This window comes from Periplaneta americana, chromosome 6 (genome assembly GCF_040183065.1).
Source record: "Periplaneta americana isolate PAMFEO1 chromosome 6, P.americana_PAMFEO1_priV1, whole genome shotgun sequence".
In the NCBI taxonomy this organism is placed as follows: Eukaryota; Metazoa; Arthropoda; class Insecta; order Blattodea; family Blattidae; genus Periplaneta; species Periplaneta americana.
The window spans coordinates 54,886,583-54,907,251 of NC_091122.1; the positions used below are offsets into that span (position 1 = coordinate 54,886,583).

The 20,669-nt window shown below is 35.0% G+C and overlaps 1 protein-coding gene across 6 annotated transcripts in view; it reads left to right on the plus strand.

Annotated features, from left to right (window-relative positions):
• The window catches only part of trio (trio Rho guanine nucleotide exchange factor), a 2,234,512-nt gene that overhangs the window by 2,089,790 nt on the left and 124,053 nt on the right, over positions 1-20,669 (plus strand). For all 6 annotated transcript variants that reach the window (XM_069828117.1, XM_069828118.1, XM_069828113.1 and 3 more), the window contains one exon: positions 14,596-14,716. In XM_069828117.1, coding sequence (XP_069684218.1) covers positions 14,596-14,716 — 121 coding nt within the window. The remainder of the gene's footprint in view (positions 1-14,595; positions 14,717-20,669) is intronic.

Below are 20,669 nucleotides of genomic sequence, written 5' to 3' on the forward strand. Positions count from 1 at the left end.
GAATTTTGAAAAAAAAAAAAAAAAAAAAAAAAAAAGTAAATATATTTTTTTAAATCGTAAACATATTTTTTCATATAGCAGAAGGACAGTGTTTTACACATACTGATTTTCATTATTGTACAAGATACAGTAATTGAGGGAAAAAATGTTGAATATTTCCAAAATTTTACTGCTGTAAGCTGTACTTAACCCCTTACGGATTGTTAGAGTTGAGTGTTGGTTACAAATCTGGTTGGTTGTTACAAATAAAATTGTGTTGAAGAAATTGAAAACATATTAACAAAACGTTGCAAACAAGTAGGCTGTTAATTTAATATTAGTTAAACCAAATTAAACATTACCTTAAGAAATTGGCCATTAATATGTTAATTGCTCCTGTAAGTTAGCCAATACGACTTGCTAGCGGAACATTACTGAAAATTCCGTAGTAAATCCCACTTTAGCATTACTCACTAATTTCCTGGATTTCAATGTTATCTTGTCACGTCTGCCTCGTATTTTTGAAGGGGAGAAAGGTGTGTATTTCTTGTACTGCGAGCGTTATCAATGTTCCTTTGTTATCGGCCTCGGTAGAATCTCATCACCTGAGAGAGACGATGATAAGAGGCTCTAGTCAGTAACTCTGTATTTGCTATACTAGTCATGTATCTGTCGTTATACCAGTGTTTGACGGTGTTGGCATTATGAACCGCCCAGCTTCGTATCCATCCTGCCAGTACAACAAGAATGATTCGTCGTGGTAAGAGTGATAGTGCAAATGTTATTATTCGTAGCTGGATTTGTCGTAATGTGAATTTATTATAATGTTATTATTTCAGTTCTCCATCAGATATTTATATAAGAGGAGTGTGTGAGCTTTAATATATAGTATTCGATTGGCGTTTAAAACTTTCAGATTCTCTTTAACATACATATGGGCTATTCCATATGAAATCGATCAGTAAAATACCTCGCATTTTTTTAATACTCTAATTTTTTCCCTATTTATACAAGGTGCTGAGGACAGTGCATTTTCAAAAATATACTATCGAAAGTCAAACGGTTTTCGTACTATTGAGCGATAAATTTAGCATATTTTATTAAAAACAAGCCTCTTTCAGCGCTCAGAACTCTGGAACCATTTACTGCAGAACATTGAACGGGAGCTCATTTTGAAGCTGACATTTGGTAGGTTATGATAAGAAGTAATCTTTATTTTTATTGTATACAGAGAGACAGATAATCTGATTTTACTTACTTTTAGGCTTTTTGCCCATTTGTAAAAATGTAAAAAATATTGAGAAAAAACCTTGCATTATTAAGAGGGACTTCGGTATTGTTTGCTTAGTGGCTCGGCAATAAGTTTCGAGGGTATTTAATAAATTATTTTCACACGCCTGGACTTGAACGGCTCAGTACCGCACGCACTGGCCGAGACCTGAAGATAAGCGAGCATTGGGCGTCATTTTACTCCTGTGTTTATGAAAACTTGTGATAAAGCTAGCCCAGCTATGCGCTACTAGACGAAACATCACATGTTTCTCTCCTGGCCTTGCTTGCCTAGGCTAGCTCCCGCCTTACAGTCAGGTGGTTACTTCACGCGCGTACTATTTATTTTCTTTATTTGATATTTTAAATACTTTCTTATCAACGGTGCACCAGTAAAAAATGTGTTTATTTGTACTTTCAATGCGGAATTTAACCATATATTTTAAAAATATTTTTTCGTGGTCAAAGGCGTCTTAATGAAAAAAATCTAAATTTCTCCATTTCCATAAAAAGTAAGAAAAACTGTTTACATGTCAATATAAACTTTAACTTTTCAGCATCAAAATAAACCATGATTTTGATCATTGGGTGAAAGGGTTTCGGAGCCACAACAGTTTAAAGTTGCTAATTTTATGAAAATACGATAAATTTAAATATTTTTAATTTAAACACTATGAAGTTCTGACGCCTCAAACTTTGCACAAAGCATTGTATCACAGTTGTCAACGGACAGAAAAAGTTTCATTGTATTTAAAAATTGCAAGGTCAATTTTCTCTATATTTCGGTCGATTTGAGATGGAATAGCCCATATATACTATCTCATAAGTAATGATGAAACCTCTCCTTCCATGGACACGAGGTTGCTTACACTTCATCCATACAGTGTGGATGTCTCTGAAAACTCTGCACAGATGTCAGATGTAAACAAGAGCAGGTTTCAGACATACATACAAAGCATACTTCGGTGGAACATAAACGTTGCGCAGTACCTGTTTCGGAACATTCGGAGTGAAATATAACCAATGTAAAGTTAATACAAAAGTGTGAAGTTTTGTAGTTCAGTCTTTGACATATTTATTATAGCAAAATATCAAAAAGGTTATTTTTCCTAATACATCTCAGTGAACGTTTTCGCCCTTATTGTGGGTATCATCAGACTAATGAGTAGGTATCTATATGTATAGTAAGTAAATCCATATTAAACAAATTGCAAAAAGAGTTTTAAAAAAAGTTTAAAAACAACCATCAAATTGAAAAATATGTGATTAAAATAATTAACGAGGATTACCTGTAAAATTTATTTGAAATTATGCATATTTAATAGAAACATACTAAAAATTGTCTATATGAGATAAAATTTTTTACGAAATACATGGTTTTCTATCTTCACATATAATTTCAAATAAATTTTACATGTAATCCTTGTTCGTTATTTTTAATCATTTATTTTTCAAAACATTTTTTTGCAATATGTTTAATATGGATTTACTTACTATAGCCTACATATAGATATCTACTCATTAGTCTAATGATGTCCATAATAAGGGCGAAAACGTTCACTAAGATGTATTAGCAAAAATAACCTTTTTGATATTTTGCTATAATAAATAAGTCAAAGACTGAATTATTAAAACTTCACATTTTATCATTATATGACTTAATGGAATACACATAAAAATGAATTCAAAATTCAAATTCAATGTAAAGTTGTTACTCTTCGTTGTTCTCTATGGAGTATACAATTCAGCTAAACCCTACATATATTAGAATGACTTAATATATAAAGTAATGACAGTAACACTGCACTACAGGTTAGAAATCGATTCTCTCACTTACTACCGCACTAGACACGTAGCACCACAGTTCAGCACTGCTACTGTGACCAGACGGTATAGTAAACAATTCTAACCCCTTCCCTCTGACGTCATGTACAATACTCGAGTCAAATATACGCTGGTATCGTGTCTACGAAGGAATTGTTTCATCTCTAGTCATAAGTAATGTTGGTTTTGGAACAAAATTTTAGTTGGAATGTGTTGTGACAAGAATTAATCTTATCTTAAAAGTAAAGGTCATTAGATTCTATTATCTTGAGCACTTTTCAGCAACGGTACCAGATTCTAGTTTTTGATGCGAAGAATTTGATGATACCCTTTCAATAGCTTTCAAGTTTTGGAAATTTCTTTCACACAAGAAGTGGGCCGTGGATCGAAACACACCGTAATCTGAAGGCGCAAGGTCAGAACGCTATGCCGGGTGTGGTAGTAGTACGATTCCTCCAAATTCCTTAATTGTTTCCATGGTTGTTCGAGCGTATGGTATCTCGCATTGTCTTGTTGCAAGAGAATTCTGTTTCGATTAACTAATGCCGGGTACCTTTCTTCCAAAACTTCATGAACTCTATCTGTTGATAATAAAGATGCCCATCGACTGTACATCGTCTTCCTCCGACGAGTTTAGCGCTGGGACCTGAGGTATTCTTGCCATCGGTGCGGGGGGGTTGCAGGTAGATTCTTTTGTTGCTACAGCCAAGCCGATCCGAGCGGAGTGGGAAGTATTAATCGTCAAAAAATATGCAGTCTTCAGTCTTCTCCCTGATGTTAGCTATGTTAATATTATATGAATTACTCATTAAATATTTCACCGTTACAAGTCATATTTAAGGAAATATGCTGTAGAAAATTTTTGGTTTTATTCTATTGGAAATTTAGAACTTTTGTGATTGGTATCGTGAAAAACAGATTCCTATAATGTTATACGAAAATCATTTGTAGGTGATATCTGAAAATACAAAATCAAGTAGCTATACTTCTCAAGTGAGTTCAGCAGTACAGTATATTTAAATTGATTACTTTACAAATTTAATTCAATTTTACCAATCACTAAATTTTATAGTATGATTCTTCTTTTCATTTATATTATTGTAGTTGTATTGTGATTTTTCTTTTTATTTATTTTATTGTATTTGTATTTCTGGTGGTGTCATGGCCTTAACTTCACCAAAATAATTAAATAAATAATAAATAAATAAATAAAAAATAAATAAATAAAATTTCTACAATACTTTCCTTCTCTGAACGCGTAAGTACGAATAGTTGTATCTCTGTCTCGCCAAAAATACGTTAGAAAACTAATAGGCATACTGCTCTCGTGAATTGGGCGAATGTTTTCAGTATGATTGTACTTCCAGACTGCCGCTGTCACTGTTCCCTCCCACTCCAGTACCACGCTAGACTAGTCGAAACCGCATTCCTCTCAGCACTAAACTCCTCAGAGGATGACAGTACGTCCGTGTGGAACCAATTCCCAGTGAATCACACCTTCAAAATTCCACCAGACACATAACATTATTTCGGGGCGAACCGGTTTTGTTGCGACTTTGGCGGGCTGACGAGGATCGAGCCCAGGGATGCACAACTGGCGAGAGAGGGGTGGAAAGCATGGGGAAAGCGTTGATTCCCCGTCCACAGTCCACCGGCGTTGAATGACATATCTGTGGCCCGTACACAATCACACTGAATACAAATCCCCTCCCCTACAAAGTCAATGATGCGGAGATGGAAGGAAGATGTGCGTGACGTATTCCAATGAGTGACGCAACGCCACATTTGTCGCCCAATTCTCCAAGCCTGATCGAGCCACTATTTTAAGATGTCACGATTGAGGTAATGTACCCATTTTTCAATACATGTGACAATTATTACCCTCATAAACCTTTCATATGTCGAATTATGAAAAGCTGACGACAGATATCCACTCTGCGTTGAGCCTGTTCAGTTGTCAGTTCCTGAGGAACATATCTATAACTTCTGTATAATTTTCTAAGGTCTTAATGTGGCTATGTATTGCATCTTTTCTGACATTCTACGAGTATTTTTTTTGTAAATTTTCTTCTGAAAATTCTGCTTGTATTCTCAGTATCCTATACCTTAGGTATTCCAGACATTGTAAATCTTAAATATCTGTTTTTCCATTATTGTAACATTGAAATCATAGTTGTGCTATACGATCACTAACGACATCTTCACCTTCGACTTCACACAGTTTTAGAGCTGCGACAGAAGTTTTATAATCTTGTTTCCAGTACCTAGTGCTTTAGAAGGACTTTTTTGTATTAGCAATTTACAACTGTCACGTGCTTACGATACACATTAATAACCATAACCTGTAAATTGCATTGTCCAACTAAAGAAAATCATTACAATTTTACAAATCACCAAATTTTGTGAGAGGACCTAATATTATACAAAGTTTGCTTTATATTCCAAATTAGTGTATTTTCTTATTTTATGTTATAGCTAAAATTTAATGAAATTGTGTATTTCGTATATTAAAGCTTAAGAGATGCAGTCCATCGCACAGAATAGTGTACTGTATTTCATATTTTTGTTTAATTGACATCAGCGCTAAATCTTTGGATTATTTTTGTGTGAATCGTCACCACTGCTATCATCATATACAGCAAGAATTGGACGGTGATTAGCAATAGTGATCCAAGCGCCAAAAACCTGTTTCGAGATATTGGCCATTGAAATAAATCTGTTTTTATCAAATTTTATGCAAGAAGTATTTTAACATTCATACTATTACAAAAAATAGCATAAATAATACCAAAAAAGGCTAACCGATTTTTAATAACAGACCAGCAGTTGAATTAATATTTAAAAGCAAAATAAATAAATGAAATTTATACAATAAACGAATGTTTGCTTATAAATAACAGAAAAATTCAGATATCGCATTCTTGATTTTATTTTTGCGAGTTAAATTAGCCTGCCATCAACAGATTTGTGCAAATATCTCATTTTTTTCAAGTTGTCGGTTGGTCTATTATTGCGTAACTCCGTCCAATTGGAGTCTTTGGCCTCATTGTTGTTGTTAGAATTTTAAATAAACATTTGACATTTATTTTTTAAGCATTCAAACCCTAAAATCATTTCGTTAGAATGGCGTAGAGTCGCTTGTTAAGGCAACATGGATCAAACAGAAGACAATAATACTATCCACTCTTTATAAAATGAAGTTATACCGCCGTTATCATTCAGAGAACCAAATCAGGATTTGCTAACTTTGTTGCCAAAAGCTCACCAACTTAAACTATCTGACGAAATTTTGCAATTCATTTTTTAGTTTTCAGAGAAGTCTGTATTGTATATTAAATGTATTTATTTCAGTCACTGACTTCACAACATATGTTTAAGGTGTTAAACCTTTACATTACCGGTCTTACTAATAAAAACTCTATATACAGACGTTTAATTATCTTATACTTATACAGTGAGTAGCTCGTTTATAAGTCGTGTGTAAATTCCTTACTAATAACCACTACATACGTCATGTATAACAGTATAACTGTTACACAGCTACGTCATAGTTTCGTCATTACTTCGTTACGAAAGGTAATAGAATATCTGAGGTTCTCTACTGGATCTGGTAGAGCGCTCTAGTGTGGCGTGTTAAATATCGATAGTACAACTGGCTCTAATCGATTACCACACTACATTTTGGTCAAAGAGTACACGCTACAGCAATATTATTCTAATAATTCTATGATCTTTGGTTTATTCTTCTGTGGTTACAAGGTAAACATCATCATAAAATGACAGTCGATACGAACAGCTGTTAAAGGGGCGGCCATTTTTCCCTATATACAACGCTTAAACAAGGGGTTTCGTGTATATAACTACTGCAAAGCAATTCCCATTGTATAGTTACAGCCTGTTTATACGTCCATAGCTTATTCACGGTTTATTAGTAACGTTTTCTGTCTCAATTCTGCATAAGTCTCATATAAAAACTATACACGGTTTATTAGTAAGACTGTAAATGTTTAAAAGATGTATAAACGTTTTCGTTTGTCAGGGCCAACATCATCAGATACGAAGTACATTATTGATATTACCGAAATGTACTTCGTATCTGATGATGTTGGCCCTGACCAACGAAAATGTTTATACATCTTTTAAACATGTAATGTAAAGGTTTAACACCTTAAACATATGTTGTGAAGTCAGTGACTGAAATAAATACTTTTAATATCTGACGAAAGCATTGTGGGTAATACGATTACGCCTTACTGACGACGACGACGAGGATAATGATGATGATGATGATGATGATGATGATGATGATGATGATGATGATGATGGTGGTGGTGGTGGTAGGTAGTTGTGGGAAATGTGTTTTTGTGAACGCTTGTAATCGTCATAATAAGTAAAAGATGGCACCTGAGTAAGTGTATAATAAAGATGCCATTGTATCTGATCACACGTGTAGCTTTGTAAACACAGCCCATATGAGGATGATGACATTGGTTGAAATTACTTAGGCTACAATGCTGCCGTGTCACTGCTTGCCTTGATGACACCATTGTGAATCATCGCGTAGAATTACATTCAACTTTCGGACGTCCTCTTACAAGTTTACGTTGCAAGTTGTTGCATCACAACTGTTCCTTTGGGTAAACTCAGCTGAAACAAAGTAGACTCACAATGAATTGCGTAATATGTGCAATACATCCAGTCACTTAGATGACTGCGATTTTTTAACAGTGTGACATAGGCTACTCCTTCCTCTCAACCACTTCGAAAAATAAACTCAGGTTGTTATGTCTCTGATTCTTTGTTGGTGATAATATCCGTTGACGGCTGGCATTAGGCTACAACTATTATCATCATTCATTCATTTAGTGTTCTGCCCAAGGGCAAGTCTTTCACTGCAAATCCAGCTTTCTCCGATCTTTCCTGTTTTCTGCCTTCCTCTTCGTCTCCTCATATGATCCATATATCTTAATGTCGTCTATCATCTGATATCTTCTTCTGCCATGACCTCTTCTCCCGTTCACCATTCCTTCCGGTGTATCCTTCAGTAGGCTGTTTCTTCTCAGCCAGTGACCCAACCAATTTCTTTTCCTCTTTCTGATCAGTTTCAGCATCATCCTTTCTTCACCCACTCTTTCCAACACAGCTTCATTTCTTATTCTGTCTGTCCACTTCACACATTCCATTCTTCTCCAAATCCACATTTCAAATGCTTCTATTCGCTTTTCTACACTTCGTCATAATGTCCACTTTTCTGCCCCTTACAATTCCACACACCATACTAAACACTTCACTAGTCTCTTCCTTAGTTCTTTTTCCAGAGGTCCGCAAAAGATGCTCCTTTTTATATTAAAAGCTTCGTTTAATATTATTGTTATATGATAACTAATTGCAAATGTTATAATGTATGCAACCTCTGATGCTATAATCTACATATCCTACACACTACCAAGCTAAACAATTACTACACGAGTTACATACACTTAATCTGATTGGTTGCTAGAGATTAGAAAAGTTATTTTCTCTTAACAGTTTCAATTAGTCCAGTTCCTTGAAAATACAAGGTTCCAAATAACAGTTCCGAAATAACAGTACAGGTGCACAGTGTTATCCTGGAACATGTACGCACGACTAGTATCTAATGCAGTGGTCGTCAGCACTCGCTGAAATGTGCAAAGGGTAAGCGGTGCCGTTCCGTGTGCACCGTCGTGCAGCAGGAAGAGGTAGAGAGCATACCCACTGGCAGCTACGAGTGCATCATGGTGCACTGTGTTTTCCGCGGGTTAGAGACGCTAGCCCCAGGGTGCTCTGCTCTGAGGACCGCTGATCTAATGGAACAGTGGTATTTTGGACATATTTCTCTGTATGCCATGTGATGCAGTATGATGTCATAATGAGCTGAGATGTGAATTCGTGGAAAAGAAATGTTTTCTAATATAAAACTGAATTCGTAGATCGGGTTTGTTCGAAGCAGAAAATTTAATGTAATTTTAAATTATTTGTAAATTTGTCACGAAATCAAAGTGGATCCCAATGATAAATAAAACCTAAGCTATTCTTTCCCTTCTGTCCAGCTCAAGTTCACAATGGTGTTCATTTCTTTATAAAAAAAACTATAATAATTTCGGCCGTGCTAAAATTCATAATACCGTTCATGAAGAGTAATAATCTCATTGTAATGAAATGGGAAAAATGTACAACCTTTGTATTTTTGTAAATAAAATGTCTTCAATATTCTCTGCTGTCTCACTAAGGTTACAATACAGTCATGTTTGAACAGATTTCAGTTTAATTTCAAGAATTGGTAATGAAACTAAAAATGGAAAATATAACCTATATATTTTCATATCCCTTAATAAAATTCACAATACAGTTACTGTACTGTAATATAGACATTATGTTAATAATAATTATTGATAGAATTCTATATTTACTCAGTAACATCAGTTTCAAGATAATTTGTACATTTTTTTTAAATAAGTTCTTTGTATCTTTTTCATCAGCCCGAGCCCACCCAATAATTCGTCGTTTTATCATTATTACTTATGAGATTTATTTATCTTAACTTATACCTCATATGTTTGAGCTCATCCAGTGTTTTCTAAAAGTTGGCGCCACTGCTTTCAATAGTGCCAACATGTTCCGTTCTGTGGAACAGGCGTTGTCATAATGTAATTCCAAAGTGAAACGAGTATTTTGTAACAGCAAGTATTTCGTACAAGCTCAGAACAACACTTATTTTCCAAGGTGCTGTTACTTTTTGGAACAATTTCAAGCAAGGAACTGTTCTAAAATAACAGTTACGTTATTTTTTCCTCACCTCTATTGGTTACTGACCAAAGAATGGACGGACGGGCGCACGAACGAACTAACGAACGAACGAACTTATTTCCTATAAGAGTTGGGCAACACGATTCTTTTTCAGAAGTCGATTCCAACGATTCAATCGTTCATTACGAATCCCAGTCTGTGATTCCAACTATTCTTTTGAATAGTCAACGAACGACTCACAGGATACTTTCCTTTGCAAACCACGGGTAGAAAAAAGCGTTCTACATCTCTCACATAGATGGCATAAGAGGCGAGACATTGGATTGTCTCTTTCTCATTGGCTGGAACGAATCATCGTGACCTCCATTAGTCTACAAAATTATCCAGGATAGTAACAAATGCAATATATTTTGATTTCACTCTCGCTCGGGAGCATTCGGCACGGTTCGGAAATGTCCGCTGACAGGTTACATCAAGCAAGTAAATGGAATCCTGAGTTACGACACCATGCCGATTCGTTACTATTCTTTTGAACGACGATTCGTTGATACCACGAATCGATTCTTACGATTCTTTATTATTAGTCGTTCGAATGAACGATTCGTTCACGAATCGACCCAACTCTATTTTATATTACGGGTTAAGACCTTCAAAGAAGCTCATTTTAGTCTCACACGTTGATATAATTCTCGTAAGTAAATAGTCCTACTAAAATAAGTTTGAATTTGTACAGTTTTATTTTAGGTAATTTTAGCAAAAAGTAAATAAAGTAGGAAGAATGCCTCCGCATCTTCTGTGGCATAGCTTCCACGACAGCAAGGCGTCAGTGTTAGGTGATCAAACTGAATACCTTCACATGAGTTTGTATGTCGGGAGGGGGGGGGGAAGATACATACACAGACACATTCCCCACTGTGTCGGGGAGTTAACAACCTGTGCACGATACCATCACGTAAAACCACATTATTACTAGTGGTGTATTATTTCTAAACAAAAAAGTGCCCTGGCTCTGGTATTTCGGTAGTACCGGCAGTACTTGTCTTCCTCGTCATCTTCATCATCACCATCACCATTTTCGCAGGAATACTTATGGATTGTCAGACGAAAATACATGGGTTCGAATCTATATATGGCATATTTTATTTTTATTGTATTTATTTTATTTATTTATTCATGTATTTATTTATTTATTTATTTATTTATTTATTTATTCATTCATTCATTCATGCACTTATGCATTTATTATTATTTTTTTTTAATTCTGGTAGATTTAAGGCCATGAGACCTTCTCTTCCACACTACCATGAGTGAAATATACATTGAAACAATAAAACGTAGTAATATTAATAATAATATTTAAATATAAAGTCGTTGTCATGCACACTAAGGAGCTTACATACCGTGTAATGGAATATTTGCTAAACATTATACATAATTAAGTAAGTACAATTTATATCTTATTTTAGGCCTGAATGACATTTATACAAACACACACAGAATAATCTATTAAATTCGGCTAACATTCACAAATTAATTCCATGTAAAAGTATGTAATTTTAATTCTTAATTTAAATCTATGAACTGTTCGGCAATTCCTGACATGACGAGGTACTGTGCTCCAACCACGAGAAAGTCTTTGCGGAATGAAACGCAGCGGGGTGATGCTGTGAATGAATGTTGATGTCATAAGATCACACACGTGGGTACTCGTATCTCTATTTGCTAGCTCTCACGGCACAAACAATAACATTGACACACACATATTTATACTACCCTAGTTACAAAATTAGATCACTTTTAATCTCTCCATACAAGAAATGACATATGCAGGAGAGCGCATGGTTTTTAAACTGACGTTATAACGATAATATTATCTATCTACTTCGTTCCAATAATTGACGCAATAGTAAGCACATTCCTTTCACGGTTGATCTCCTGGTTGGAGAACAGTAAGGAGTTCCATAGGCGACAAGCTGACACAGTGAAAGAGGTACGGTAACGAGGAATGGATAATAAAGCCTGATGTTGATTCCGCAAAGCTGTAAGGTTTAAAAAGCGAGTTCTCAGATATTTTGGAGTAGAAAATGTAATGAAAGAATTGAACATGTATCCCGACCGTTTCGGGAATTTTTATATAATGTCCCACCAATGTTTTTATACCATACTATACAATCTCTTCACAAAATGAATATAAAATTCAAAATCGTCGCGAATTTTCTTTTACAGTCAGACGCCACGCGTCGCTTCGAAGGGCCACTCGTGAATCGAAAGAGGCGAAGCGCTGGCTTCGGAGTGGCGTGCCCCCATCCTGTCCTCTCTGTGTGCATTGATATAATTGTTAACATGGGAGAGACACGAAAAGTCATCATGCCTCCGCCTGACGTCCGAGTCACGTCTTCGCTGTGTGTATTGCGCCTTATACAGGGACATCATTTTGTTTTTACTAACATTTCCAATATTAACCTGACTATACCTTTGAATTAACGATTGAGAACCGGAAACACTGTTTGCTACCCCCTTCCACGACCGGAGTTTGACGACACTAGTGTAAAATACAATACAAATAACTTCACTACGTATAGGAGGGAATTTGATCATTTTCGTCAGGTTTTCATTTACTCAAAATACATTACAGTATTAACATTAAGTGTTTTTACTCACTAACTGAACTATCAAATCGGACGTATTTATTATGCAATGTATAGTATACTGTCTATAGCACATTAGCATGCAATACGTATAGTGCATTTAAGTTTTAAAATATAATAATAAAAGTATGGACATTTAAACAAATTATCGAAAATGGTGGTCGTTCATTTCCATACAGGCTTCAGTTCCTTTGTGCATATTATCAGAAACGTTTTCAAGCAAATCTTCTGAAATTAAATGTATGGTTTCTCGAATGTAATTGTTTAATTCTTCTATTGTTGTAGGATGTTTAGCAAACAACTGTTTCACAGTAACCCAAAGAAATAACGCCAAGCACTCTAATCAGGCCATGGGGGAGCCATAATCCTACGCCTGTTGAAATAATTCTGTACCTGCTCTGTAACAGTGTACCTTACGTAGTACGTACTGTCAATTCAATCTTCACTTCTGCCCAATCCGCACAGATAAATTTACTCAGATATGCTATCTAATGTCCGTCCGTTTGGTTATGTAGGAGGGTCTTAGAACGGGGGAAAATCACGTGACAGAAGAAAATAATTAAAATATGTCTTCCTAAACCTATTGATTTTCCATCACAAAAGTTGTTTTTAGACTTTAATGTGCTTAACATAAGACAAATTTATTATATTGTACATTTATTAATAAAATTCATACATAAAAATCGAAATAATTTTGAATTGTATTCTCATAGTTATGAAACAAAAGGTATGAATTCTTTAAGATTGTTTGAACCAAAATTAAACACTGTTACAGTATTTAATCATAGTAGTAATTTAGGCCCAAGAATATATAACAAATTTATATCTAAATATCCTAATCTTGTCAATTCTAATTGTTCTAGTATTAAATTTAAAAAAGTTATGTATGGATTTTATAAAATTGAAAAATTGTAAATTTAAATTTATATATTCTAACTGCGTAGTAGACATAAGACAAATTTTATTGTGTACTTATTAATATCAATTCAGGAATCCGCCCCTGAGCACGAGTTCTACTCTTTCAGGGGCCAGCTAATGTTTTTTCTGTATATATTATATTCTATGTTACAATTATTAGCAAAATAAATAAATAAATAAATAAATAAATAAATAAATAAATAACTTATTTAACGAGGCCCTTTTATTTAAGTTATTTTAAATAGTTGTATAATATTACGTAGAAGTCCAATTCCTAACAGCAAATGTTTTCAGAAAAGAGCTAAGACAGCTCAGCCACTAGCCTTTACAGAGGAGCCAGCAGAAACGGGTGGGGGAAACCGGAATGCGACGTAACTAAACGGACGCACAGTACCTGTGCGAAAATATGATTCAGTATTTCTGGAACATACTATATTCACTCACTATGTACTATTTACTATGACCGTAAGACGACTTTGACTGCATATGTGGCTTTGGTTGTGTGTAGAAGTTTGCTACTAGAAGGAGTGGGAATGAAGTACATTAAAAAACTCAGGTATAATAAAAATTGAAGTAAAAATAAAATGATGTCCCTGTACAATCTGTCACTCAGCAATGCTTGCCTTCAGGTCTACTCGTATCGGTCCGATGCACAACTGTCTCTGCCGGAGAATATGTAGTGGGAAGTTAATACTACCACAGTCTAGTATATACAGTCACGAATCTCAATATGTAGTAAATATGCATCCATAGATAGTTGCTAACCACTAGGATCGCTACTATCGCCTCATTACAGACAATGCGAAGTAGTACCTGCACAGTCTATTGTTCCTAGGACCCTCACAACTCAAGCTTCGTGACTGTATATACTAGACTGTGATACTATTGCAGTACCTCAATTGAGATGTTGAAGCCCAGACCTGATCTAAATACAGCGGGAATTTTTTTTCATGGTCTGTTTACTATTTTTACGTGTGTGTAATTGTATCTCAAAATGTCGTGCCTGACCAGCATAAACACGAACGCATTGCCCTGTTCACTGGCAGATATGACGTCGACCACTTCACCAACGTCGTGACAAAGAGAACTGTATAATTACTCATAACAATGGCATCACTTCCGACTGCCAGGGGAAGATTAGATTAGGTTAATAGGCGATATATCACGTAGGACATTTTTATTGTTTCAGGAGAAAATGGCTACCCCCTCCTCTCCGGAAACTGAGCCAAGGGAAGGTGGAGAAGGGTGCCTCCTCCGCCGCCCCCGACCGACCACCCCTCAAGAAGACAGGCTCCGATAAGAGGTTTAAGGTAAGCAGCACCTTGTGCCTTTTTTATTTCGTAGCGATATGCAGTATGGCTTGGGTCGCGCTGATTTATTCCATCATTATACGAAATTTATAAACAATGGGCCAAAAAATCGAGTTTGATATTTCACGGAAATACACTTCTCAACATATCCAATACCGATACCAAAAACTTAAATTTTTGCATTCTTATTTTTAAGGCGATGGACTACTGAAATTTGTATTTTTGAAACTACTGTTGGGATTTTTTTTTTTATTTTTAACCACAAACAAGGAGAGGACACACTCTGTATATCACCGAATTAAATCATATTTTGTGACATGAAAGTACAAGACACACTGTTTAAAGTCATACCTGGTATGGGTGGCCAATGACCCCTCGTTTTGGAAATATTGGCTGTTGTTTATGACATACTTCCGTTAGGCGCCTAATAGGGAAGCATTAGACTGTGTAAGGGCGTAGCTCATGTGGTTGGATGCTGAGTTGTCATCTAGGCAACCCGAGTTCGAATCCTAATGCCTTATCATTTTTTAAAGCTTGTTGATATTATTATTATTATTATTATTATTATTATTATTATTATTATTATTATTATAATTCACTTTCAGTTGTCAGTTCCTATATTCAAAGCCATGTTGAAATAGGCTATGCGTGGTATGCTTCAAAATTGATAAACGAACGAGGAGTGTTTGTGAATGTGAAGGATATCTGTTTCGCAGCAGAAGTGCGGAAAAATGTGTGTGACTGTGCACAACCTTCTTTCATTTGCTGCGCATGGTGCAGGAAATATGTATGTTTTGTGTGTTTTTATAACATCATAATGAATCGGGTACAAACTGAAATGGAATAGCTGCTACAGAAATAGAACAGACGCCAGTGGCACATCTTACATTCTACGTGAGCAGTATTTCATTGTTTATCGTTTACAATACAATGTTAGTTAATTAGTAATTTGTTTAAAACACGATGAAGCATTCAATACATTGAGAAATATTATATAGGTATGTAAATAGATAACTGTGATCACAATATTAATCATTGTTAAAAGAAAAAAATATAGAACCATTAAAGATTCGAACTCAGGTTGCCTGGATAACAACTCAGCATCCAACCATATGGCCTACGCTGTTACATATGCTAATGCTTCCCTATTGAGCACCTAACGGAAGTATATCGCAAACAATAGCCAATATTTCCAAAACGAGGGGTCATTGGCCACCCATATCAGGTATGACTTTAAACAGTACGTCTTGTACTTTCATCTCGCACAATATTATTCCATTCGGTGATATACAGAGCGTGTCCTCTCCTTGTAAGTATGACTATACGTCAATAAGTATATGGTCAAAGTTGGATGAAATATGTAATTAATATAATTAAAAAAATTGATACACCACTGCTACCCATTGCATCCATTCAGTTTGTAAGATATTTTAACGTCTTACGGTCAAAGTGTAGCCAATAATGAGATACATGCACGCCGGTATTTTTTTTGTGGCACCTTCAGATCAAGAGAAAAAAAATATATTGCTTATTCATATTTTTCATCCTTTGAATAATAGATATAGAGGGTGATTCACGAGAATTTTACGTCCCTTACGGAGCTTATTTCCGAAGACATTTTGAGCAAAAAATGTCGTATAAACATGTGTTCTAATCTCGATATAGACTTTTAATATCGTCACAACACTCTCCATATACCTCGCATAATGAGAAAGGAAAAAAGTTACTATGCCCGCCATCTTATTTCCACCTCATCGGTCCGAAGAGTTACGTTAAGAGACGAGATTGGAAGCACTGATACAAGGAGAGAATAATACTTACTTACTTATTGGCTTTTAAGGAACCCGGAGGTTCATTGCCGCCCTCACATAAGCCCGCCATTGATCCCTATCCTGAGCAAGATTAATCCAGTCTCTATCATCATATCCCACCTCCCTCAAATCCATTTTAATATTATCTTCCCATCTACGTCTCGGCCTCCCCAAAGGTCTTTTTCCCTCCGGCCTCCCAACTAACACTCTATATGCATTTCTGGATTCGCCCATACGTGCTACATGCCCTGCCCATCTCAAACGTCTGGATTTAATGTTCCTAATTATGTCAGGTGAAGAATACAATGCGTGCAGCTCTGCGTTGTGTAACTTTCTCCATTCTCCTGTAACTTCATCCCTCTTAGCCCCAAATATTTTCCTAAGAACCTTATTCTCAAACACCCTTAATCTCTGTTCCTCTCTCAAAGTGAGAGTCCAAGTTCCACAACCATACAGAACAACCGGTAATATAACTGTTTTATAAATTCTAACTTTTAGATTTTTTGACAGCACACTAGATGACAAAAGCTTCTCAACAGAATAATAACAGGCATTTCCCATATTTATTCTGCGTTTAATTTCCTCCCGAGTGTCATTTATATTTGTTACTATTGCTCCAAGATATTTGAATTTTTCCACCTCTTCGAAGGATAAATCTCCAATTTTTATATTTCCATTTCGTACAATATTCTGGTCACGAGACATAATCATATACTTTGCCTTTTCGGGATTTACTTCCAAACCTATGTCTTTACTTGCTTTCAGTAAAATTCCCGTGTTTTCCCTAATCGTTTGTGGATTTTCTCCTAACATATTCACGTCATCCTCATAGACAAGCAGCTGATGTAACCCGTTCAATTCCAAACCCTGTCTGTTATCCTGAACTTTCCTAATGGCATACTCTAGAGCAAAGTTAAAAAGTAAGGATGATAGTGCATCTCCAATGCATCTCCTTGCTTTAGCCCACAGTGAATTGGAAACGCATGTGACAGAAACTGACCTATACGGACTATGCTGTTTCACTGAGACACATTTTAATTAATCGAACTAGTTTCTTGGTAATACCAAATTCAATAAGAATATCATAGAAAACTTCTCTCTTAATCGAGTCATATGCCTTTTTGAAATCTATGAATAACTGAAGCACTGTACCCTTATACTCCCATTTTTTCTCCTTTATCTGCCGAATACAAAATATCTGGTCAATAGTTGATGTATTACGCCTAAAACCACACGGATGATCCCCAGTAATTTCATCTACATATGGAGTTCATCTTCTCAAAAGAATATTGGACAACATTTTGTACGACGTCAACAAAAGTGATATTCCTCGAAAGTTACTATAGTTAGTCTTGTCCACCTTCTTAAAGATAATAATAATGTAACAAATACGAAAGTTGGCCAAAAATTTTCCGGAGTGACTGCAAGGTGAATTACAAGTCTGATCCTCTGTTGTTGAGTTACAAGATAAAGAAATCTACAAAGTCATTTCCTTTCCAGTTTAAAGCGATAACTGAGACATTAATCCCAGTTACATTGTTCTTAGTAAAAGTGTGTATGTGTGTATCTGTGCGCGTGTGATGCTGTGCGGTCTGTGAATTGTGTAACCAAAAATTTTTGGCGGAGAAGTAATGAGCAGTATATAGAGTGTTCAAAATGCATTTAATATTCTGAAATGTGCTAGCATTAATCAAAACAAGAAAAACAAGTCTAATAAGAATGGGTTCTAACATTAATATCTTCCGAGATAAGAGTACTTGAGGAGCTTATATGACCCTTGTCCATTCCCATAATTTCGTGGGAAATCACGAAAAAAGTTTTCAGATCTAAAATTTCTTACCAGCTACGCAAGAGACATGAAACCAAACAGGTTGAGTGCATTTAGAACCAAATGGGAGCATAGACTGATTCCAAAGCTGGAAGTAATATTTTGTCGCAAATTCTGCTGTTAACAAGAGTCAGTTTGATTTCAATAGTCACTTCTAACGCAAGCGTTTTGTGGTTTAGAGGGCGTTCTGAAGCCAAATAATTACAGTTGTATGTATAGTTATAATTGAGGAATGCATGGACACAGGAAGCTAATTCTCGTTATCAGGTGGACAAAAGATGTTTTGAAAATGAGCTCTTCACTTGTTCATCAACATCGTAGGAGATGCGCAGTGAGTTTCATTCAAAAAGAACATTCGATATTCTGACAGATGGCAGTAGTAATCAAACCAAGAAAAAAACGTAATATATTCGTTAATATATTTATATCTTTATATAGAGTGATTCAAAAGTCATGCGACATAGACGAACTCCGTTATTAGTGCAGATAGCGACAAATGGAAAGAGGGGGGAAAGTTGTTGGAAATAGGTAGTTTTCCATCTGATGTGCTTCAATTTTTCTTATTGGTTGATTTTAAATTATTCGATTTCTCCGCGCTCTAGTGGCAGTAAAACGTAACACACAGAATTATCGATAGTTCTATATCACTTCCTTCTACTAGATAAAAAAAGAAACAAATTACAGATTCAAAAAATGTCGATAGAATGGTTAGTAAATTCAAGTATAATATATAATACGGATATTTAGGCAACTATAGGCATTTATAAGCAAATAGGCATTTACTAGTGAAATAGACAATTATAGGCACTATAGAATTCGCATATAATACTCACAATGTCTTAAAATGGATATGTAACCTAAAATCTTCCGCTTTCAGGTTAAGGATTAAAGTAGGCATATAGGCATAAATCCGCAGCTTAATTATGATATAAGATATATGTGCAGAGACCGAAGTATAGTATAATACTTTGATGTTCGGGTAAAGTGGGATAAGTAATTTTTTGTGCAGATGGAATTTTGTTCCTCAGATGAACACACAAGCTAAATTATACAAGTAATTATGCAAAAATCAAAAGGATTCTAGCAGTTCATGTGTTTTATTTATGTAGAAAGTTATTTTCAATGAAGATTTCAAGTTTAATTTTCATTTATCTCCAAACTCATTTTATCACTTATCTCCCTCTACCCATACAACCAGAATATACTTGCATTTGTGCCCTAACTGTAATCTGCAGAATTTTTCAGCGTTTTTCCTCATATCAGTGACTTTTTTGAAGTGTAGAATCATATTGAACTTAAAAAAAAAAAAAAGATATCTCAGGACTAAGGAGGTTAAGGGTATATGTATGTGAACGACCACAAATATTTTCAGAAAATGCAGGCTCTAAATTTCTAATGTTTTAAAAGGAAATGAACTCACAATTGGACAAAAATTACAAGACACCACAACAAGATTTATTAGAACTTAAATATGAAGAGTCCACTGCAAGAATGATGGATGTCATTTGGAATGCATTTTGCAGGAGAAGCAATTGAAAGTTTGAAATGCTTAGCGCTCAAAGCTTAACTGTGATTTTCCGATCATTACTGGACAATGACTATCAGTGTTTATGCTATGTAACTCTCTGTGTACATTCTATATGTCTTGAGCTATGCATTGACAGCCTTGGTTCATTTTCGACAAGAAAGTGACATTCATCATTCTTGCATTGGACCCTTCATATCTGATAAAAGTATAAAAAAGGTTACTAATAATATTTTTTTTAGAATTTATTCATTTTTTACTTTAAATTAAATTTTCCAAAATTTGAAACTTTTCGCACATATTATTTCATTACTCCACAACCATTAGAGATAGAGTTCTGAAATGTTGTACACTGATTTAACATCCATTTATGCAAAAGGTAGACTACAATAATGCCCATTTCTTTGCAAATACAAAAATTAGGTCACAAAACATTATGTCAATTTTAATATATTTAATATAGGACAAATAAAAAATTAATTGTATTAAAATAAACAACTGTACGTGTCTGAGAGTAGTCTACTTTTCAGAAATAAGTGTTTACTATATAAGGGAAGTGTGCCTAATATCGCACCCATTTTGAAAAAGTAGTTTTTCAAGTATTAATATATTACATAAATTTGAAATAAATACGGATTCTTAATACGGGTTTATTATACTTATATCAGTGAGGTCAAATTTAAAAATTACTTTTATTTTACATTTGTTTTTCAAGTACAAAAGAAAAATTGCAAAAACAGTATAAGGAGAAATAGTGCTCCTAATATCGCACCCCTCATTTTGTGAAAA